General features: G+C 42.0%; 1 protein-coding gene across 1 annotated transcript; it reads right to left on the bottom strand.

Annotated features, from left to right (window-relative positions):
• Nucleotides 1-94: 94 nt before the first annotated feature.
• tent4b (terminal nucleotidyltransferase 4B) lies at nt 95-23,284 on the bottom strand. Its single transcript, XM_053424121.1, has 12 exons — nt 22,358-23,284; nt 9,048-9,171; nt 6,692-6,738; nt 5,898-6,018; nt 5,076-5,183; nt 4,487-4,615; nt 3,998-4,211; nt 3,783-3,909; nt 3,510-3,613; nt 2,953-3,179; nt 2,604-2,750; nt 95-2,432 (listed from the first exon to the last, which is right to left on the bottom strand). The coding sequence occupies exons 1-12, from the start codon at nt 22,900-22,902 to the stop codon at nt 2,277-2,279; spliced, it is 2,049 nt and encodes a 682-aa protein (XP_053280096.1). The 5' UTR covers nt 22,903-23,284; the 3' UTR covers nt 95-2,276.
• Nucleotides 23,285-24,457: the final 1,173 nt, after the last annotated feature.

The raw sequence follows: 24,457 nt of genomic DNA, 5'->3' as shown, positions 1-24,457 counted from the left end.
TACACTACACCAGTCCAGTGGTTGTACTTTATGAAAATCCCCACACTATGACACAACAATTCAAAGCAGAAAGAATGGTGCCTGCACGCTTGGATTCATTGTACTGGTTTTATTGCATGGATTGTAATAGCTGCAGAGAAACAACGTTTCAGATGAGTACAGTTGGTTTGAAGTCTTCCTGCAGTGAAGAAGAAATGATCAGTGGACATTCAGGCGGTGCTGCTAACTTGACCCTTCTCCTAGTCCTGTCTACCACAAGACCAGCGTTTCTATACTGCATTTAGACCGCAGCTGTGGCACTGAGGGGCGATGGGAGCGGGGCACTGAACCTTAACATTTCACCACTATCATAACGGGCTGCAGGTCTGATGTGCTTCGCTGTCTCAAACCACGGGAGATGGTGGACACCGTGCAGCTGCAGCAGCCATTGTAGTGATCATCAGGTGGGTAGTTATTGCTGGCTACTAGTTTTCACTGTGGGACAAAAGGTAAAGATGGACAGGGGGGGATGCACTGTGCTTTGGTGTGTCCCTCCCTCTAGCAAGCACCCAGATATCGGGTTCTCGATGTGCAGCTGCCTGATCACTTTAAATATCAGGGAATTATCAGGAAAACGACGCAGAGGTAAACCGTCCAAATGCAGTATACAAGCCCAAACTCTGTGTGGATCAAGACCCAAGAGCAATGACTCCATCTACAGGATAGGTGGTTTACTGCAATGGCAGAAGGGGGTTGACATTTTGAATAAATTTTTGTTGCTATGACAGCTTTTATAAAATAAAATTTGAATTAAAACAAAAACAATCCGCTCCCTTTTGAAGTAAGTAGACCAGCCACTGATTAAAATACAATTGTCGCTGTAGGACAAAGTGGTCTCTCTCAAGCTTTTCAAAGTAACTTGGTCACTCAACTGTCACGGAAGAAAAATCAAACAAAAAACAACCCAATTAAATAAAAAGGTGGTATTTTTGCTGTTCCTGAATATACCAGTTTCCAGCCCACCTCCCCAAATATATCCTATTTCAAATATAGGAGTCAAAAAGATATGGGCTCTAATGTTAATAATACATTTATCCATACTATGTTCATATAATTAATAAAAAAATAAATACATTTAACAAATAGAAATGATTTTTGTAGTCGGCAAATTACCGAGCGAACAGATCATTATCCACAGTTGTATTTTTTAAACACAATTTTTTTTTTTTTCAAGTGTAGGATTTTTCAATAAAACCATTTTCACCCCCCATATGAATTTAAACCTGTCGTCTTAAAGCCTCTACACTGGTGGGAATGTGCTATTGAGGCGAGATGACGATCTCTCACCCAGTCATCATTAGGGCTGTATGCGAGCACTGGCTCACTCAAGGCTGAATTCTTTTTAACACTGTAGCACACTCACAGAGAGCAACCAAGAGTAAAAGTAGATGCTGATGATCATGTTGGCAATGGGACCCGATCCAGCTCCCGGCTTTGGCCGAAAAGCTGCAGGCGCAAGATGTGCATGTTTACATGTCTTCAATCGGTATATCTTGTAAAAACGTCATAATAAACAATCTTTTCCTACTTGTATTTTTCAAACTTTTTTTTTTCTGGCGCGTTTTTGTACAAATCCTTGTATAACCTGTTTAGACATAACAAAACAGATTAAACCAACAGAAAAATCAACCAACAAAAAGAAATTCTCATGCATAAGTTATGTCCCACTCTCACTGATTGCATTTGTAAGTTACCATCTTTAAAAAAAATCTGTGTACATATTCTTCTGTTGTTAAACATGACATTTCAGTTTTTTTATACATTTTAAGCCATTTGCCATTTTTTCCGTCTTTTTTTGATAAAATGTTTAATCCTATTTTCCAGCCAGCAGCTCCAGGTTTCACTCCAGAGTAGATTCCATACAAACAACCTCTCCACTCCTGGACAGCAGGAGGCGCAAGAGGCATGTTATGTTGGTGCTGACTGAGGGAAAGAAAACTGCTCCTTAAAAGAAGCTGTAGGGAAGCAAATGAACATATATCCCTTGCCATTTCAGTTCAGGTCCAAGAAATTAAACCCCATTTCCTATAACGATTCATTTTTTTTTTGTTCTTATTTTTTCTGCTAGAAATAGTTGCTCGTCATCTCAAAAAGCTTGATAGAGACAGATGCTGAGGAGGTTCCAATACTACTAACAACCTCCTGAGGCTGGAGTCTGGCAGCAGAAGTGGGACATGACAGGCAGTCAGTTTGCCGACGAGGACGGGGGGGCGGGGGCGGGCCAGGCGAGGTCACCCCTATCTGCAGAGGTCGTCTTGTGTAGAGTCCCGGACATTTTTCCTCTTCTTGCTGTTGCCCTGGTGATGTGGCTTGTTGCTCGGATGACTTTTGGTGCTGGAGGAGCTCTGCTGCCCATGGTGGCCACTCTTGTGGTTGGAGCGAGACATCCTGGCCTTAGGTTAGAGCACAAAAAAACAGGTAAGTGTCTCTGCATGATTACGGTATGAAATACAGTATATATAGCTACTTATCTAGCATCGGGAAAAAAACACAAAATGTGTTAAAACTGTCAAATTATGTTTTTCTGCCTGTTTTATTTATGTTCAAGTTAAGGCTGACAGCACCTTTCCTCCCTTGTTGCTTCCAGATGGAGTGCTGGTATTGTGGCTCTGTGTCCGGTGATTACTGACGGCCGCCGAATTTTCTCTGTGGACGCTGGAGCCACAGCCAGACTGCTGCTTGGCTGTTTTACACGGTGTGCCATCAGAGTCCTGGGGAAAAGCAGATAAATGGATGATTAACATTATTTGATAGTTATTTCCAGTCATGAAGCACCAAGTGCTGCAGATAAGTACATATACGTAGCAATATTTGAAAGGTAGGTGTACGTGTGTGCGTGCGTGTACGTTTGCATGTGGGTGTGTGTCTGTAAATGTGTGCGTGTACGTGTGTGCGTGTGTGCGTTAGACTGACCGCATCGCTGGAACTGGAGGTGGAAGACGTCGAGGAAGGTGACAGCAGAGAGGAGGAAGGAGAGGAGCGCAGTGAAGGGGATGGAGAAGAGGAGTTGGAGGAGTTTTTGCTGTGGTGGGTCGACGGTAGAACCACAACAACATCATCATCATCATCGTCGTCATCATCGTCTGGAACGTTGTTGTTGCACTCATCGAGCTGCTCAAATAGTGTGACATTGTCATTTCCTAAAGAGAAAAGAGAAATGCACACAACAAAGGGTCAAGTCGACTCAGGTCAGATTCAGCAACAGTTGTACCCCTCATTTGGCTTCTTGAATTTTAGCTTCAAGCAGACTTGAAAATATATTAGGGGCGGGTGGCTCTCCAACAAGAAGGTTGCCGGTTCAAACCCCACTCTCTCCCATCTGCATGCCGAAGTGTCCTTGGCAAGATACTGAACCCCTAAATGGCCCCTCATAAATGTTGAGTGTACTAATTGTAAGTCGCTTTGGACAAAAGCGTCAGCCAAAAGACATGTAATGTAATGTAATATTAGATGTTGGCGTTTGAACTCACTGTTGAGTGGCAGGTCGTTCTGGGACGGTGTCCCCCAGTTCTTTAGGATCCATTCCCTGTATTCATCAACTTCCTGTGTCACCCGGATTATTCTGCCAAGTATGCTGTGATAGGACAAAAGAGGAGGTACACTTGTAAAACTACAGTTTATACAGCCAATACTAGCTTTGAAGAACAATGTGAAGGATCAAGCGCAATCAGATGATATTCCAGCTCAGTATCTGTCTCTTCTCTCTGATGTGTAATTGACAGATTCTTTAATGAGCACCTCACCTCTCAGTCTCATTATTGGGGTAGTACTTGGCAATGGGGGACACAGCGTGGCTGAGCACTACAAAGGCATAGTCGAACGCCTGCTTCACCTGCATGGCACCATATGAACTCCGGCCAACATCGTTGTCTGTTGGACACAAACAGTCAGAAATGTGTGAGAAGCTGAAAACAACAACAAAAGGCAAAATGTAACATTCTTTTGGCACTGTTCCTACCTGGCTGCAGTGGGTCCTCGATGTAGAGCATGGAGGGCCTGTAGCCGTCCATCATATGCTTCTGAACCTCATCTTTGGCAACGTAGCTACCTCCATCTTTTATCCTGATGCCAGTCTTCAGATAGTTGAAGTTACGACCGTAGAGCTCAAAGAATTCGATGAGCAGAACACCGATGTTGATGTTGGGACTGCACACGTCCTCCCTGTAGTGGAGCTGGAAAGAAGAACCCGATAAGAGTGGATGTCAGATTCATTGTGGTGGTAAAAAGAATGTCAATGGGATAGTTATACATTACTATTGTGCTAACATGATGGTCTTTACATTTTTTACATCCAGTATATGATGTTGACTTTGTCTGCATTTTTATTTACACCAGTGTGAATATATCAGGAGTCCTTTTTATTTATCCGGTATAGCCAAGCAGAAACCAAGCACTAAACACAAATAACTAAGTTGTGAAAAACATGAAGAGCTGTTGTGTGTCTGACCTGCAGGAAGCTGACAGCCATGAGGAACAGGCTGTAGGAGCCGATTCCCCCAGTAAAAACTTCATTGAGGTCCCTCTGCAGTAGGAACTGCTTCAGCACCAGGACCAGATAAGGCAGCACAGGGTATTTCTACAGGATCAAACACAGGCACATGAGGGACAGAATAAGGAATAGATGTTGATGTTTACAGCACCCTCTAGAGGAAAACAGGAAGGTTCAAAAGGGCCTAGAAATTTGAATGACCAGACCCATTAATCACTGATCTACTGTATGTAAGAACCTGATATGTTCCAAAGTTTACATCTTTTTGCTATTCTTACTTGTCAACAATGTTGTTCAAATGTGGTATAAAATAAATACTCTGAATATGACTTACAAGGCATAAAATATCCATTAAAACAGTGTTTTTGAATTAGATAAACTGCCTGTTAGTCCGAATGTGCTGATAAACTCCTAAATGTACTGACCATGATGGCTAAATATGCTAAAGATACATGAAAATATTAATCTGATGTATTGTTTTAAAATCTCAAGTTACACATGCTCCTGAATACACAGCAGTGTGGAGTCCTGAATGTGTAAAACAAACCTCTTTGTATTCCTTGATGAGGCGAGCAGCTTCGACACCACTCTTTACATTGAAGCTGATGTCCACTTTGACCTCAGTGACAGAGTCTGTCAGTTTGATGATGGGAACCTGAAAACACAATAGTACTTTGAGTCTATTGTAAGTAAAAAAACAAACACAATCGTTCACAAACCCACATTTACTGATATAATCGTTCCACTGACTAATACTTAACCTAAATCCTTGAGCAAAGATGTTAGAGCGCTGATCTGCTCTATAAAATCCCAAACAAAATTGAAAACGTGAAACACAGAGACAAAGCTCTAGTCAAATCCTGTAAGTCCTCAAATGAAATAAACTCAAAAAGGAAGGAAAATCTAATCTGACCACGGTTTCAAATCAAGACAACAGAAGGTTGGGAGGGGTTTGAAAACATGATAAGGCAAGGCTCTAAAGCAAAGAGCTGCTCACAAGCATATACCATGAAATGATTATGGATGTCACAAAATCCAAAGTACAGTGAAACACAAACTTGACAACAAATTACATATTCATTTAAGATTTAAGATTTCGGGGGGGGGGGGGGGGGGGGGGGGGGGGGGGGGTGTCTGGGGGGGGGGGGGTATCTGCTGTTATTTTCATAACAGCAGATACGTGAAAAGGGAGAGAGAGGGATGACATGCAGGATAAGGCCCAGGCCAGATTCAAACCCAGGGCCCCTGCAGCAAGAATTATTCGGAATTGTGTTGTTTTTTGGGGCGTTTATGAACAAAAACTAATTTAGCAACACAGGGTATATACACAATTACACAGATACACAGGAGCAAGTGACAACATTCATACCGTAGCTTTGTCCAAAACTTTAATAGAGTTCTCATCTGCAACATTCTTCTTGCGCAGCGCCTCTTCCAGTGTCCAGAGAGGCAGCGTCTCCCACTTCCCAAAAACGACCAGGTCAATGTCACTGGGAGAAAAAATTATAAGAGTTACTCAACAAGAATTACAATGTTGGACCATAACTATCACTTTCACTCACATAGCAACAGTTTGTAATGTTCCATGTGAAAAGCACGTTGCATTATTAGTTACATTTTCTATTATTTTCTTCAGACTATGTTCAGTAAAACAGTTTTATATCTTCTTCATGGTAGTTCACTGCACACACGTGGCTTGACTTCCCTTGGCTTGAAAAAGCATGTGTACCTTTAGACACACCTATATTTGTGTAACTGAGATATGGCTAAATAAACTCTTAACGAGGAATTCCAGGCAATAAAAGAGACACAAAAACATCAACCAATGACATGCATGCATTGACAGAACAGCTTAGTCCAATTAAAGTGCTCAATATGTTGTCAAGAGTCCACTAATCCAGGTGACGTGTCTGTGTGCTGAGGGGAGGTTATTGTTGTGTGTGTCTGTGTGTAGCCAATAGTGTGTTTCTGGGTTTGTCAGCAGGCACAGGTCTCTCTAAGAATACAGTTTTAAAAAATTATGGAAACACTTTATCCTCTAAACAAAAGCAGATAAATTAGAAAGAGAATTTATTCCAAATAAACCAGTGCACTGCTATATAGTTGAGTTTTCTATAGGGCAGCACAGTTTGAAAAAGAGAAAGAGGAAACCTAATGACTCACCTCGTTGGAAGGTAGAGACCGGTGCTGAAGCTCCCGAATACTTGGACCTGAGGGAGAGAACACACACAGTTAAACTCTGTACAATAAGCAAAAAGAAATCTTACACTTCAGTGTTTTGATCATGTTTCCTGTGGCTCTAAACCTTTAACATCTTCAATCACAGACCCATTTCTTTCTTAAAGACTATGACATGGGTGGACTGCATCTTCATGCAAGGGAACATTCTTAAGATTTTCCCTCTGCTTTACCAATATAAAAACCTGTTCTCCGAGATGCAAATATCATTATTCAGACACAAAAAATGTTGTCGGTGTAAAGACCAAACCAAACTCCACAGGCGTGGTACAAAAACCACCGATCAGCAGGAAAAATAGAGTGAATTGAGCACATGGTCTGAATAAAACCAGCTAATACTCTCCGCTTTGTGTCTCACTGATGGATGAAATGACTCAAATCTAACATGGCAGGATGTTTACAAACAAAACAATCCTTTTAGCACCTGATCTCAATCATCTGCATGCAACTAGTGGGACTAAAATATCCTCACCCTTCCACCTTTCAACGTCCCGCTGAGCATGTAAAAATTGGCATCCAAACAGAAATAGACTTAAGCCTTGACCCTTCCTTAACTCTCCTACACCTTCTCCCTAGGTCCCACATTGAGCAGTCACATGTCCAGGGCTAAGCTGATTGCAAAGCCGTGTTTACAAACGAATGAACAGGAAATCCTGAACACTTCTGTGAAAGGTGAACTAACTACAGGGGGTGGTCACGAAGATGAGCTGTGTTTGGTCTCGTCTTGGCACCATCCAGTCAAACCTTTATTTGACCCCTTCATTAAGTGAGGTCAATCACTGGCAGGCCGTGAATATTTAAAAGGTCAAGAGTTTAAGATATTTCAAGTACAATGGTGAATCTATCATGAGACCGTTTACTTAGCTTCAATATACATGGAAAGATCACAACTCTGTGCGGCAGCAGCACCTCCTGGGAGTTTCTTCTTATCCAAACTCAAGTAAACTAGAGACCATCTGTGTGGTGGGATCTACAAAAAGCTATGATATCGATAAAAAATACCGACATTCCAGCAATGATACTTAGCAATACTATCTTATTACATACAGTACTACCTAAATATCATTTTCCAATTGGCCAATTGTTGATTTACAAAATATCTGTGCAGGTTCTAAGAAGACAAATTTCCCTGCTCCATATGAAAAAAATGAAGACCGTCACCGCTGTTTGTGAAGACAAAATTATGTTGTTTTTACCCAGTCTGAATTTACAGGTGCATCCAATGGCACTGTGTTTGTGTCAGTGTGTTTGTGTTAGTGTGTGTGTCAGTGTGTGTTTGAGTTTCAGAGTGAGACACACAGAAAGAGAGAAATTGGAGTCAGGAAGGGCTGCATGGATGAATGCACGCAGCTGTGAAGAAAGCTTTGAGCCAGAAATAAAAGTATCAATCGATGTTGTTGTGATCGGTGTTGATATTGGGGTGTTGTCTAGAAACAAATTGACATTTGTGGACACTGTGAAGCATGAGGATGTCAGCTGAGTCAGTGTTGGTCTCTGTGAGCAGGTCTGAAGTACCCTGAACGTACTTCTACCAAATAGACTTTCTTGACTTGATTGGACTCGTTTTCTTATTCAAATTTATATACATTTCTATATATGCCCTTAAAAAAAAAATCTAAAATGTACTTAAACTAGAAAGTCCAATTGATTTGTTGTCTTGCTTATTACACTATGTAACTGTGGTTGGATCACACTGCCTGAATTACCATGTTACCCCAGCTCAGTCCATAGTGGAAAAGGAATAAAGCTGGCCAGCACTGGTACTGTGTTGTGCTCCTTAATTTAAGACCTGCACAGCTTAGAGCCGACACACTGCTCTATCAGCACGAACAAAGTCAGTGGGTGAACAAATGCCTGAGGTGGCCCTGATTACCATGGCCCAAAACAGATAATGGTGCAGCAGCGAGATAACGGAAGAGGAATCTTGATGAAAGGCTGAAGCTTATAGCCACTACTTCATAGCCCTCACACAGCCTCGCTCTTATAATAACTGTGGTGCCTGAGAGTTGTTAATCACTGTACCTTGTTGAAAGAACTCGACCAGGCCAAAAGAAATTGTGTTCAGTGCGTATAATTTAACATCTATTTTAAAATCCATTTCTGCTAAGACAAAATAACCTCCAGTGATGCAGTGTGTCCCTCATCGCATTGCTTTCTGATTATGGGTAAGATTTGTTTTAAAGCAAATAGCTGCCGGCAATTCTCAGCCCGTTTATCAGCGGCACATAAAAACATCAAGTCTGTCGCACCCTACTAATAGATTTTTGGGGATGATGCGTACCTCAGCGCTGGGCCATAGGGCGTGGATGACACCCTTGATTCTGTCCACTACCTCCAGCCTCATCTTCTCCTCCTCTGGTCGCAGGGAGATATAGTCATAGAAATCATTGATCTCCTCGTTTAACCTGCACAGAACACAGAAGACAGTGTGGTGAGAAGAGTGGAAGGAAAAGGACACGGAGACTCAGAAGGGGAAAAGCGAACCTATAAACCACATAGAGATATTTATAGACATTCAGCAGGTGACATCTTACTATACGACGATGAGAAGAAATAAGACAAAAAAGACAAGGCAACAAGTCAGCTTGTGTAACTGATATTGTTAACTATCTGAACAGATCATCCATCCATCCAATAGCTATACAGGCCGTCCTATCGGAGTTGTGGGGGAGCTGAAGCTAACCTCAGCTGCCATTGGGCTAGGGGTGGGGTTCATCCTGGACACGTCGTATTGTAGGGTTAACACAAGCAGGCTTGAGACAGGAAATGTAAAATCCAGAGAATTTGCACGGCTTTTCCACCGGGAGATATTTGTTTTCTTTTTTTGCGTTTGTCGCATGTTAGAAGCGGCATCGACATGCGACAATTCTGAGTTATTGGGTACCAGTCCTAGGTACTGAGGTCTAGTCAGATCCATGTCCCACATTGATTTAAGACAACAGACACAGGAAACACGAACACGATCTGGGTGTTACTCTCATTCTGCAGCCCTAAGCTGTGTTCCCCCTGATGGCAGAGCTAAAAGGACACAATATTGGTTGCACTGGGACTGAGTATTAACAGTCAGAGCTACAGATGTCACACTGAGTCAGACTGACAGGGCATTGCTACTAGCTATCTTTTCTTTATACTTACACATATATGCACAAAACCACAGTTGCAGTAAGTTAGTTTAATCCTCTGACTGAGCTGAAAGTTGTTTAATTAGTTCGATGTAAAGAAACTCCAGAAGGGCAATTTGGGGTTTCATTATTTTGTAAAAGAACATTATCCTAGTACTTTATTAAGCAAGAGAGGGCATGTTCTCTATCTCCCTTTCCTTTCTATCCCTCTGTATCCTGAATAATCAAAGCTCACATAAATTACATATGTTTGACAGTGGGGGTGTATTATCCAAAAGGTTATTGGTGTGGTGCCAATGGAAATTGATGCTGTAAAAAAAGATAGCTTTACTTTGCCCTCTGCGGTGATAGAGGCGTGTCACTACTCCAGGCAGCTGAACTCAACAAGTCCGCTGAAAGACAAATGAAGACTTTTTTTTAATTTGCAAATCTGAGATATGGATTAAAGTTACCTACCGCAGAATGTGAAACAAGGTGTTGCCAAAAAAAGGTCCCTTGACAACTTTACACAAAAAGGAGGGGGTGTATCTCCAGAAGCTCTATGAATACTTCCATTATTAGCTTACCCGTGGAGGAACAGGTAGAATCATGCCCATCAGGGAAATAATCGCTTGGTTGTATTAGTTTGACTGATATGTTCTGTCAGTGTTGTATGAGCTACTTATCAGGTTTCGCTTGAAGAAGTTGGGCAATCACATTTTCTGATGTCTGCCGGTCATTTTCTACAACTATGTAGAGCAAGAAAAATATCCTTTCACGCAGCTATATGGCTTAGCCAATACTGATAGGGTTGGAAGTTAATAATTGAAAAACACGAGGGTCCAGGGAGACACCGAAAAGTTACAAGCACACTATGAGGTCAAGAGTTCTGTGTTCCAGAAGCCAAGCAGTGCTCAAAATGTCATCCCTAAAACAACTGTTTGTTTCTGGTGAACTGTCGGGCAGCTCAAAATCCAAACAGCTGGCTCCCTGTGTAATGTCAGTATTTAAAAAGAAAAAATGGAGCTTATTGTGTGCAGGCCAAGTAAGAGAACCACATTTGTCCTTGTCACAGGTCACACTGCCCACACGCGCTGACTTTTTGACTGACCAGCTTGTCTACATAAACATAGACCCCGGGACAAGCCTCTGTGGGCAGACAAATAAGAGCACAAACATACAGGCGCACACACGCACATGTGTAGAAACAGCCCATGTAATCCCAGATTAGGCCAGCAACAATCGTATTCCCCCGGGCATATTAAAGAGAGAACTCAAGTGATATTTCTACTTCTTTAATAAATTAAAAGGCAACAAAGCATAGCACAGAAAGCTGGACCAGAAAAACACTTACAGCTACCAACAATGACTGACTGTTGTTTGGACTATGCCCCAAAGAGTAGTGCGTGTTCGTTGATGTGTCTAGGTTTTATATAACAAACACTCTTGACCTACCTGGATCGGTTAAAATCTAGATTATTTCAGCACCATGTATTGAATTTACTTGCAGAGCAAAACAATCTTCTCCGCTGCCAAAAACTGATTATATAACAAAAACAATTATCGTTATAATTATTATTATTAATGATTAATCTGACAAATCCTTTCCTGATGCCCATGGATGTTCTATTACAACACAAAGAAAATGGCAAATCCTACCATTTAAAAGACTGAAACATGAAAATATTTGGCTTGTTGCCTGAAATCCAAAGGAAACAACTAATTGGCTGCCAAAATGTTACCTACAAATTTTCCATTGATCTCCTAATCATTACAGCTTTATTCTCACAACATTAGCAGAAGTAACTTTTGACATATGGCCGTGTTCAGGGTGGGACAAGACAGTGGTTTCATTGAGGGTGTGTATTAAAAGCATCTCTATTGTTGGTTTGAAGTTGGCCCAAGACTGAAAAAATGTCTGAATGTAAATGCAGAATGTTACTTAAAATGATGATGAATAGACGACTGAAGAAGGGTTCGGGGGTTAGTGTAGGGTTTCATTGACTAACTTTGCTTCGACCAAGACAGAAGACAAATGCTAAATGAGTTTCTGTATTATGTTTATGTTTAAGCATTTGTTACATCACAAAATGATAAAACTTCATGTTTGATACATGACTTTGTTACAATGTAACAAAGTCATGTCTTTGTTACATGGTATACATTCGATAAGAATTTTGTGTGACATTCGCACGTCCTGTTCTACAAATTAAAAAAAATACACAATCTACATATACTTAATTGATGCGGCTCCAGAGGAGGATAGCAGAGGACATTTGGGCTAAAAACTTGGTGTAAGTGACGCCTTTTCAATTTGAATTTGATGACGCCACAGAAGCAGTATGGAGGCTTTTTATGTTTTTCTGTTTTTTTTGTTTGAAGAATCACCATTTACTTCGCATGTATTGGTGTTTTGTGGACTCAAACACTTCCCCCAACTCTCCATCGATAATCATTTTCATTTTTGGGTGAACTATCCGTTTAAGATACGGTCCAAACAAGAATGGTGTGAAAGAGCCATTGCACTTTGTTGAAGTACCAACAATGACATGGCTTGAATGTCCCCCCCACACCAGTATGTCTCAGATGGTAGATTTACAAGAGTACCAGAATCTTCAAATTGCATTTCTTTTGTTTGTTTCTTCTCAAGGATGAGGAGGAAAAAATTTGCTGTTTGTTATTGTCACTCCTCCAACACAGCAGCTGACAAATGCTCCAAATCTCCGTTTGCACACAGCAGAGACTCCAGCCTCACAACTAAACCTTAGGTTTCATTTAAGAGTAACAGAAACTCATCTGCATTAGTCATCATTTCATGGTCGAAGGAACATAGTTCTCTGTTAATCCACTCTGCGTCATTATGACACCTCTGACAAAAGCTTAACTATTTGGATTAATTTCATGTGCTGTAATTGAACTGAGGGATTTTGGAAGTCTGGTATAGTCATGACCCCATTTGACTAAGGTCCAACGTAGTGTGTGTGCTTCCATTACAGTGCATTATAACCGAAACCCATTTTAAGAGTATCCCTCCTCCACAGCAGCACCACTAGGTTTCATTTCACAGAAAACAGGCCACTGGTGCTCCCTTGTCATCAGATGAGGAAATATCTTATGCCCCACCTTTTTTCTCTAACAGCCTCTCAGTCTTGGACCTGCCTAGAAAGAACATACCCTTGGGACAATCAGATTATCCCACTTGCATGCAGTAGTAATGTTATGTAATCTTGTTGAACAGGTTTCAGGAGACCTCCAGCTTCTGGTGAGGGAAAAACACTATCTCCCCGTGAAATGTTCCCCATGATACCTTCTGTTGGTTGCATATATTTGCTAAAGATCTTGCAGATAATGCCTGCTGCACACTAGAGCATTTTTCGAATTTTTTTATCCTGAGAATCAACATACGAGGATCCAGTCGAGATGCAGGACCAAACCCTAAGCATTACTGACTTCTGAATAAAAACAAACATGGAGGCAGACTGTCGGTGTCGTCAGCTGCTTGCACTGGTTTGTTTATCATTTGTCCTTCTTTTTAACTCTCAACCTGGTACAGTAAACAACAGCCTTATTTAAATCTGTAGGCAGCCATGTCTTGGCTCTAAACACAAGTATGCAAAGTCTGGGCGGTGACGCTTCCTGGTAAGCTCGCTCTCATTGGCTATTGCGCCTTTTGCCCAGTCGCTGCTTGTTATATACTCGCACAAGAGGCTCTGATCCACTCGGGGACATTGAGATAATGTCTGTAAACCTCACAGACTACAGGAATAGTTTGGCCAGATCATTTTCCAGATGAGGAAAAGGTGATGAAGCGTTCTATGAAAAACTAAATAGTGTTAGTAGAGTTTAATCCATTTCATAATTAATAGTGGAAGCACTGTGACCAAGGCTACATAAGAGAGTTATGCATTCATTATACACCTTATTATATAAAAACACAATCAGCTGATTATTTCCTGTAACTCATAACACCAGTACAAACTCAGTTCAAAGCATTTTCAACATGCTTCTCTTAGATGAATAAAGAAGTATTTTCTTACTACTTAGCCAAGTTGGCCTCTACTCTGAGTTCATGCAGTCCTTTTTCTCAACTGTTTGAAGGATTTCATCAAGTCTTTGCATAATGAACTAGTTTGTTACAATGAGCTTCAGGAGGAAAATTGACATTCCTACTGAGCCACCTCATGAAGGCACTGCAACACCTCAATCTGAGAGGCATAATCTGGCCTCCAGGCGGCTGAATGGGAATGTGGTAGAAAGGGAAATATTAGCATATGTGCCAGGATGAGAGAGACGGGGAAAGTTTGAAAGAAATGAAAAATGATAAAAGGGCCAGACTTGATCATGAGGTGAAACAGAAAAATGGAGAGCGAGGGAGGAAGAGGAAGAGGAAGAGGACTGGGTGTGGTGCTGAAATGCCTTCATGTGAACGAGAGCCATCTGTTAAATTGGGCAAGATGAAGGAGGGAGAGGTTGCAGTCACGTCACACTGAGCACCACTCGCTGACTGTACTAAGGTGTTTGTCAAATGAATTTGAAATTGTAAAAACTGACTGCTGTAAGAGCATTGAAACATAACATTCAAATAGAAACACTTGTGGCTCTGTTCAGACCTGGTATTAATGTCTGTCCTGAGAAATGTGATCACAAGTGGACAGAGCTAAGCTTGCCTGTTCACCCAACATTGAAATGTGGGCTGAATGTGTCTCCTGCAAATAATCTTTTGTGTCTGTTTTGGGTGAGAGGATGTCAGCTAAGTAGACCACCCCTCATATGTGGACGAATGTTAACTCCAGGTCTGAACAGAGTCAACGTTCCACTGCTCTGCATTAGATCAGGGTGGTGGTGATGAAACACTGTTGTGGCAAAAATTATTTCTATTTTCACAAGGCCTTTAAGTTGTGTACCATGACAACTTTTGCCACAAAAGTGAATGGTGCGAGTGTGTGTGTATGTGTAATGTGACACTGCTGTGTCCACAGAACCTTTACACCAACCAACAACAGCTTCAGGTCTTCAGAGATGCCAGGAGGCAAACAAGTGGCACCACACAAACACACAGGCTTTGTTAAAATGAGAACAGCATCAAACGGAGGCAGAGGTGTTAGCATCTTGCAGATGGAAGATTCATTAATGTTTCATCAATGAACTGATATAGGAGGGGGGGGGGGGCACTGGGACAAAACAGCTCCAGTTACACCTAAGCCAAAAGACAGCTGACTGCTGGTGATGGACATGCTCGTGCCTGCTCATGCCTGAGGGATGGAGCAAGGTTCTGCAGGAACAGGAACAGTGGGACTATAAATGTGGTCACACCAGTCCCTTTAAAAATATAAACCACAGTTGCAATGTTCGAGACATGTGTAGTAAAATACTCTTATTTGCCTGGGATGGGAAAAGGCCTGTGACGTATGTTTAAGCTTTCAGTACAATTTACAGTTTGGCTGCAAGTACTTTAAGTAAAATACAACAGTACAACATAAAATATAGTAATTGTTCCTGTTCAGTTATTTTAGCATTTTCAGTTTCCTCTCTACTGCTGTGAGAGCATTCTTTGCAATATCCTGTCACTGCATAATTATTACCACCCTTGCTTCAGGACAGACGCACATTAAAGGTCCGGCCTTCTTTCACCGTGTCAGAATCTCCTGTGCGAGGGTCCTGCCTGCAATCTTCCGCTAACCTGCACTCACTTTACACTCGTACACAAATAAACTCTGACACTAATCAGAAGTTATTAGGACCTGAACAGTACTGACGTTTACTTTTTGTTGAGGCACGTATTTAAATATGTGTGCACTGTGAACACGTAGTTCATCTGCTACACACAACACAAGGCGCGCACAGCCAAGACAGCAGGGTTAAAGTGACCGGAACAATTTGGTTTTCATAACCCGACACCATCAATCAATAACTAAATACATGTGGTAGTCAGTTTTTGTGAGCAACAGAGATGGCCGGACGCATACACACAGGCTGCAGACCTGAAAGAAGTACTTTCCAAAGATTATCACAACATAGTTGTTTGAACTTCTTTGTTGCAGAAGAACTAATGCCCCGTTTATCCAGGAACATACATTTTTATTCAGGATTTTTATAAAAGATCAGTTCTGAGTGTAATTAGAAAAGAGCAGAATCTCTTGTTGACCAGCTGAGAAATGCACCTCAACGCTCCCAGGGGGGGGGGGGCTCCCTGATACAGTAAAGGCTAAAGAGGCAGCACACAGGTCTGAAATGCCAAATCATTGAGGAGAGCACTGACCACTGATACACACTGACTGTTGAATTCAGATCTCCGAATTGAAAACATTTTTTGTAAATTACAGCACACTTGTAAAACCAGTAACAGTCTAAAATATTTTTTTTGAAGGAGAAATCCGTGAAGATGCACACCTCTAGTAGTCACAAAGGGATAATAAAAGAGTGATAAAAGGATCACTGCGTTAGTGGAACTGAGCCCTTTGAATGGGAATCGAATCGCGAGGTGTCTAGAGATTCCCACCCCTATTTATAATACTGTGATATTATATGCAATTTTGTAGCAACACTAACACATTATCACTAGTAAAAGTAAAAAACACAACATGGTCTACGGCCAAAGGGAAACTCTCAAAGCCTTTTGGTTCAGTAAACAAGCTCAGAGGGGCACATTCGGAACACAGGCTGTGAAAAAAAAGAAAGAATGGTGTGTATTGCAATGCTGACTGCATCAGTCTGAAGCATGGGAAGGGTTAGTATTGGACAGGAAGAGCGAAAAAAAAGAAAACACATTCCTCACTACACATGGGAAGGCCGAGTTATGGATGGCTGCCCACACGTGCTGTTTCACCTACAGTCCAAAGGAGCAGCATGTGGAGCGCTCCTCTCCGCACACAGGCTTACACATGCTTTGACCAAAAGCCAGCCAGCAGAGAAATCGGGAGAGGGCCGTGACATAGATGTCAAAGACAGTAAGGGCTAGATGAACCACAGTTCTAATAATGGAGCTTCAGTCACAGAGGTGCGGTCTGTGCACTTGTGCTGGCAGTCATAAATCTCCAGAAGACAACGGCAATAAATGGTAATAACACAGTGGGCCAAGGCTACTCATCAGTGAGCGATTAACCACACATTTCTTCAGCCTGCAGGTGATGATCAGCTTCACTACTCCAAACTAGCTGCCAACACAGGACCCTGCTGAAATTAATCAAGCGCAGGCCACCCCGGTCATTGCGGCCATAAAGGTCAAATTGTTTCAAATGAACAGGACGTTCACAGCATGTGAAGATGTGCGACTAAAGTGAAGAAATTACAAGGAACGAGTAGAGGCTGGTGCTTCTGTATTCACAGATTGGCTAGCAAAATGAAGAACGCAGGAGATTGAAGAAGGATCTGGGAACCACAACTTAAGTTCAGGTGCCCTTGGGCACAACAGAAGAACTGAGTCTTGTGTAAAAGTCTATAAATTAAAAGAAAAAAACCTTCTCTCAGTAAACTATCAGTCTCAAAGCGTCTAATTATGTCTACTATTCATTTTTGATACCATAGAGCAGGACTCACTCATGCTTAATGGTGGGCGTTCACAAATCTTGGTACCAGCACAATTGTCAAAATGACCACGATCATTGTCCCATTAATAAGTTTCCTTAATTTAATGATTATGAGCGAGTCCTGTGTAAGTCCCATTACAATCAATAAATTAAGTGCTAAATATGAAAATAGGTACTTACAAGACAAACGAAACAGTGCTTTTTTTTATTAACCTAAGAAAAATAATTAAGGTAACTATAATTCTGCTCTTAGTCAGCTATTTTCACTTTTTCCCACAATTCATCTAAATGGGAATTTAACTAAATGTGTGAGTTGGGACTGGAAATTGTTTTCTAATGCATGGTCACATTTGGTTACATGAAACGACCAACCACACAACAAGCTTTGTGCCCTGAAATGTTAAATTCACTAAAAGCAGAGTATGAAACTACACTATCTTAAACGCAGGTTTTCACTAGTTTGGATGCCGCTTTGTGATTTGTGTCTCCTCTTCTTGGAAATATCAGTTCACACTGTCCAGCTCCAATGCAGAAAAACAGACCCTGTAGTACATCCACCATCACTCTGAATGGATCCTTTCACAATGCCTCACTGTTTTAAAATGACTGGAATTTGCATCTTGACTACACAATAAAAATCCAGATCAGAGCACAGTTCAGCGGGGCAGAAACAGGCCACAGCTCTCCGAGGGTACGCTGACTTCCTGTGCCCATTATGAAGAATCTAAATAGCTGCTCTACAAGGCCAGAAAACATGGGGGCAAAAACACTCCCTTAGAGCTCCCGATCTGATTGGATAGACAAAGAAGGGGTTCGGGTTTCTCTGCGAGGGTTGGCTTTGTTTTGTGGGAGTGAGGCCGTGTGGAGCATATAAACACTGGTCCTTTTCCACCCTGATGTGGGCTGTTTGCTTGGACCTACTCAGTTCCAGAAAGACTGGAGGAGCATAAAACACAAATAAGCACATGCCTGCGTCTCTCAAGCCAACCCCCATGGCCAAATATAGTGTACAGACTGTCTCATGGAAAAAAGCACTACAACATACACCCCTCCTTCACCCTGTTTTTACCTTTTTAACATATGAAGGATCCTCTGGGTAACATGTCCAATCTCCCCAAGTCACTCACCCTGACAGAGACAGTATTTTTAAGTTTATACCTCAAATCCAAATGTTGCGCAATACAAAAAGGGCAACACAAGAATAAATGGCAAAAACAGGCTGATCGCAGAGACTCGTAATATTCAATTTATTTGATTTCAAAACATTTGCTAACCTGTCAATCAAACCCTGCAAAGTTGCTGGAGTACCAACAATAAGACGAGCTCTTTATTTCACAGACTAAAGTTAGCTAGTGAGGAAGATCTCCACCAGTCGCCCTGCCACAGGCCTATGAAGTTTTATTGCTTCTTTTCCACTTCTGCTTTCAGCATTCAGTAAAGCTGTGAACCTGTAAATCAACTGTCCAAAACCAAGAGTACATTTACCAGTTTGACACATTTCTCACACAGCATCACCTAAGAAACAAAAGACGTGTATTAAGAGGGGAGATTTAACAGTGGAATTAACATATCACAGCCTTTACAGCCATAAGAAAATATATCCTGTAGCTCTCTACATTTTGAAATAGCTTGTAATGCCATGGCGCGTCATGGCATTACAAGCTGGTAAGGACTAGTGTGAGTTTACACAGAGAGTCCTCAGTGATGGTGAGTGTGATCAATGCCTTTAGGTTCAGGTATTAGCCCACGCTAATCACCAAGGAATGTGCTTAAAGCAAACACAGGGCTTCCATATTACTATAAATGAGGATCAGACTGAGCTCCACACTCTGGTGTTCTGCTTATTTACACGTCCAACAGAACAGGCTGGGGGAGGGGGCAGAGCTCTGCACCTAAAAGGCCTTTACAACAGAGCCACAAACATATTTTTCTACAGCTGTCACGTCTGAAAGAACTCAGCAGACGAAGGGACATAGAAGGCCTGGGCGATATGACTTTAAATCAATATCACGATTATTTCAAATTTTTACCTCAAGTCATGAACCCTAACACACCCCACCCCAAATAAGGTCGGTTAGAGGTTAGACATTTTGGTTTCGATACATTCTCTGTTAATTGCCCAGCCCTAGGACATAGGTAACAATGCCAGGAAATCATATTGCACCATAATACTATAGGGCTGTGTAAAGATACAGTGGCTATGGTTCAATATACATTATTGAGATATTGTATGCGAGACAAATATTTTTTATTTCGTAAATCTAGTTATACCTGTCATTGTATAGAAAGCCACCCACGACTACATTGAAGTCTAAGCTTGAATTGACAGATGGATTACAATGCTTCTATCCTTCCACCCTATGATATGAATCTTTAAATGTTAAACTATTAATCAAAAACTAATTTCTGAGATAGTGTCCTAAAATATTAAAATACTAAAATACAACAATATTTTCTTACGCCACTTCTCAATACTGTTGTCCTTATGTGTAAAAGACTAGCGCTGGCAACAATTTAAGCTAATTTAGGCTGTATAATGAATGAAATCTCTGATTTAAAGTTGGTATTGACTCAATATTTATGCAACACATTGAGCACCTTTAGCTTTATGGCTGGCTACATATAATTAGTTAGTTTGACACTTGTCTGTTTGTTTGCTTGTTTGTTTATCAGTTGGATAATGCAAAAAGTACTAAAACGGTTTGTACTAAACCTATTGGAGAGATGGGACAGCAAACAACCAAATGTTGTTTTGAGCAGATGTTTTTAAATTTCTCGATATTAGTAAATTACTCTGTAAATGTTGTAGGGATCTTTATGTAAAAATATACATCTGACACATTCACGGTGTTCAGATCTATGTGTGTAAACATTGTGTAAAGAATATCAGACTACTTTTCCTTTCCTTTCTCTATTATGAAACCAAGACAGAAATGTTGGATTGTTTGTCGTGGACGGATTTATAAGCTCTACTAGGTACAACTGTTGTTTGTGGTTGGCCACTGTGATCAAATTGAATGCCATCATTGACAATGTCGTAAATACAGGAACAAATCCACTGTTTAATAAGCAACAAAACACTTGTAGTATTACTTACATTTTCTGAAACTATCTGTTTGCTCAGTATGATCCACATGTTCCCTCTGCCAAAAACGGCAGAGGGAACATGTGGATCATACTGAGCACATGTTATTATTCTGTGTTGCCCTGTCACACCCCATCAATCACTGAGCATTGAGTCATAGTTTACACTGTTTTGATAAGTTTCGGTTGGCGTCTAGATTCAATTTCCAAATGAACTCTTGTTATCAATGTAATGCAGTATTACCACTTGCATTCAGGCTGACCACAGCTTTACTTCCTCATGATGGAGTAAAGCACAAGCATTGTTCAGGCACTTTGATAATCAAATTTGTTTGATGAGACATGAGCCAAATCTCCACCTCTGTGAGCACTAACGCAATAGTTAGTGTACAATCTACCACGAGCCATACTCTTAAAGTGTAGTGGGCACTGTAAACTAATAAAGGTATGAATATGAATAGTATGAATGCCGATGTGTGAACACAGCAGGGATTCACAACAAGTGAGTCGGGGACCTTGATGATGCTTCTAACACGCAACAGGTGCAGAAAGGATCAAACTAAAAGATGACACATCTCACTGACAAAGATGTCCAGAGAGTTTGTGGTGATAACAGCTGACACCAGTGTCTGTGTGTTGTAAAGAAAACCATGTGTTCTCCGCAGTGGAAATGATACGTCACTTCCTGCTTCTGCCTGCTCTTCCTGCACCACCTCTCTGAAATGTGTGACTGCGGATGATCTGCAATAAAACTTAACTGGCTGCATGCACTGTGCTTCTGTACTGTACCCCACATCCTTGGTATTATTACCCCTAACTACAATGCATTTTTCATAATGTTCGGCCGAATTACACCAAAACAGATGAGCTCTTCTTCTTGCTGTAAGTTTACCAGCATGTTTTCTTACCCTTGACTTGCTGTGTGTCCTATGGTCCTTCAGTGGAATCACCTAACTGAAGTTCTTTGACTGCCATTGGTCATCAGTATCACAACTATATTCTTTACTTTTTTCTTGTAGATTATTGAAAAACAAACTAAAGCTCATGGCGAGCATGCAGGCTTTCTCTCACAACGCGGAATAAAAAAGTTAAGTTAAACTCCTTTGGCCGCTGACTGCCTCTGCAATACTGCAGGCCCAATCCATGTGGGCTTAAGGAAGAGCAATACAGCAGCGACCTTTGTAGCCCCATTAATAACCATTACAATACAAGTCCAGATTCAAATGGTAAGTGTTACTGCGCCGCAATGTTCAATTTATATAGGAATACCTAAAGGCCTGCAACAATGACTGCATTACATCTAACGATTATTCAAAAACCACAAGAAAACTAAAAGCTGAAATATCTTGTGAGTGTTTGTATTCAAGTGAAACCACTGGAACCATCGATTGTTGATGTTTAGCTGACCAATGTTTTTTAATTCCACAATGATGCTCTTGTACTTGTTTAAGACAAACTTTCAAACACCTTTTCAGGTACGACTTCTCCACAAGCACTCAGAGTTTGCTTGAAATAAACTCATTGACCCTACCAAATAAAGCTAGGTGATGTTTTATCCCTGACCCTACCCTATTTTTTGACAGATCATGTTTGGTGCACAAAGTACACAAAGTTATGCAACTGTGAAATCAGTGGGTGGGGTTGAAGAAGTGGGTGTGGCGACACTGACAATCGTCTCCATGTGTCATGTCAGCCTGAAGGTGCTGGTGAGAAATCAGTGAATCAACTGCTGGTTCCCATGGGCTGTCCTGACAGCAGCCGGACACACCCCACAGAGGGATCCACAGAAAGGGCGATCTATGAGGGCTTGGGAGGAGAGCGAGTGCCTCCACTACCAGCGACGTGATTCACACCGAACAGACATTAATGAACTCTCTTACCCAACTATTCCCTCCGAGTAGTTCCTGACTTTCCATGGCGTGCCCTTGTAGCCATCGTAGCGTCCCGTGTCGGGGCCACTGTTCAAGAGGCTGGCATTGAATCCGAAAGTGCTGGCTTTGTTGTCTCTTTTCCTTTTGTTGGGGTGTGCGTCCGTCTGCCCCCTCCAGAGCACGGCGACCCCGCCGCCCGGCTGCCCCCCTCCGAAGCCGACACCGCCCCTGCCAGCCGCTCGGTTGTTGTAGTTGCTGTTATTGGTTTCCAGAGGTATAAAGTCCCGCTGTTCCATTAGTCCTCCGTCCCCCGTTGAGGACGACATCCCCTGGGTCCTGGCCCCTGGCTCCCCGCTGCCGGCGGAGTTGCAGTCGAGCGCCCCGTTACTGCTGCCGAGGACGGCTCCGTTGACGTTTACTTTCTGCGATCCGTTGCTGTAGCTGTTATTAACGTGCAAGTAGCCGAGCCCCTGGGTCGTCTCCCAGATCTGCATCCACAGGTTGTTGGCGGGTCCGCGTTGTTCTGGTTGAAACCAGGCGATCCTCGGATCCATCAAACGGCACTGTAGGCACACCGCCCCCCTCCCCCCCCGCCCCCACCAGCGAGCACTGCTCAGCTCGTGTGCGGCTAGCTAGCTAGCCAGGGCGCTAGCTAACGTCAGCTAGCCCGCTGTAGCCTCGTAGTAGCTGCTGCTGCTAGCTGGGCTGCCCGTTACTATCACACTGGTTTTAAAAAGAAAAAAAAAGACACTCGGTCCTCGGTGGTGGCGCTACACGCAGCCGACGAGCGGATTCACCCACGGGAGTCACGACGGGTGTGAGTCAGGCTGTGAGAAGCGGTGGCTGGAGCCCGGTGTCGCGGTGTGAGTGCTGGAGAAGCGTGCGGCTGCAGGCGGTCGGAGAAGAAGTGCCTCTGACCCCGTCCTCCTGATCGTAGCTGCCTCAATGGCGGAGCTCACGGAGCCGCGGCGCATGCGCGGGGCGAGGGGCGGAGGCACCGTCGTTACGCAACAGACGGGAGTCCTCTGTTACATAACGACGTGCGATTTATCCTCCCATCAAAGCAGTAACATGTAACAAGATGCGAGGCTGCAACCAGCCGAACCCCGTTTGTTCTGCTCCGGCCCAGTGCTGCGCTTTGAGCCCCGCTGCTCTCTGACTGTCCTGAGCGCAGAGGTCAGAGGTCACGTACCACTGCATCGGCCTGACTTTAAATTTGACACTGATGTCACGACGCTAATTCAGTAGCATTCAGTACATGTTGTATCCATTGTACCAGGTAGTGTACCGATCACAATACATCGTGATCGCAACACTCAGTCTTGGGTGAGCTGTGGGAAAGTAGCTTCTCCACAGGGCTGTGATAAAAAGCATTTCCACAATAAGTCCAAATGTATTACTTGATAAAACGCTTAGTTTTTAAAAGAGACAAGTTCCCAATGTGATCTCTCATTCATGACTCTAATGATATCTCCACTAATTAAAAAGATATCATATCCATGTGTGTCTGTTTGTGGTCCAAGTACTGCTCATGTTGTGTAAAGCTGTTTCCAAGGTCACATTATGGTGACTTGTCTTCCTAATGAGCGAAAGCAAAAAAATAGTATATTTTAAGGTGAAGACACGTTTAAGGTTAAGATCAAAGTTAGGGTAATGGTTAAGGAAGTAGGAACTATGGTTACGGTTAGAGTAAAACATTGGGAGTTGTAATGTAGCAACAATTATGATAAGTATTTATTAATTAATTGAGAATAGTGTTGAAATACAGATCCCTAACTTGACTGTAAATAGTTTTTCTTCCGATATAATATCCACTTTTTTAACTAAATGTTTATAGTTTTTAACAGTTCTGACAATTTCCCAAGGTGATTCCTGATTTATAAACAGTAAGTCACATCAGAACAATTTTTAAATGTATGACTGATGGATTGTTTCTATATTTTTGTGCCATGTACACATAAGTGCAGAGCCCTCATTGGTTTATAAGACACCAAAAGTAAATTTGCAACACTCCAGCAACATTTTATTACTTACATTTCAAAAAAAGAAAATCTGCAGTATTTCTGCCTCACAAATAAAATGTGCAAACTCATCCAACCAAAATAATTT

The sequence above is a fragment of the Pleuronectes platessa genome, chromosome 1 (genome assembly GCF_947347685.1).
Source record: "Pleuronectes platessa chromosome 1, fPlePla1.1, whole genome shotgun sequence".
Taxonomy (NCBI): Eukaryota; Metazoa; Chordata; class Actinopteri; order Pleuronectiformes; family Pleuronectidae; genus Pleuronectes; species Pleuronectes platessa.
Note: the sequence above shows the minus strand (reverse complement) of the source record. Positions and strands in the feature narration are given on the sequence as shown.

Excerpts from the sequence above, each read along its gene's own strand:
- tent4b (XM_053424121.1), bottom strand. The coding sequence starts at position 22,902 with ATGGATCCGAGGATCGCCTGGTTTCAACCAGAACAACGCGGACCCGCC. Across the intron at positions 3,910-3,997 it reads CGAGGACCCACTGCAGCCAG|ACAACGATGTTGGCCGGAGT; the intron begins GTAGGAACAGTG and ends TGTGTCCAACAG. Across the intron at positions 2,751-2,952 it reads CCTCCAGTTCCAGCGATGCG|GACTCTGATGGCACACCGTG; the intron begins GTCAGTCTAACG and ends GCTTTTCCCCAG.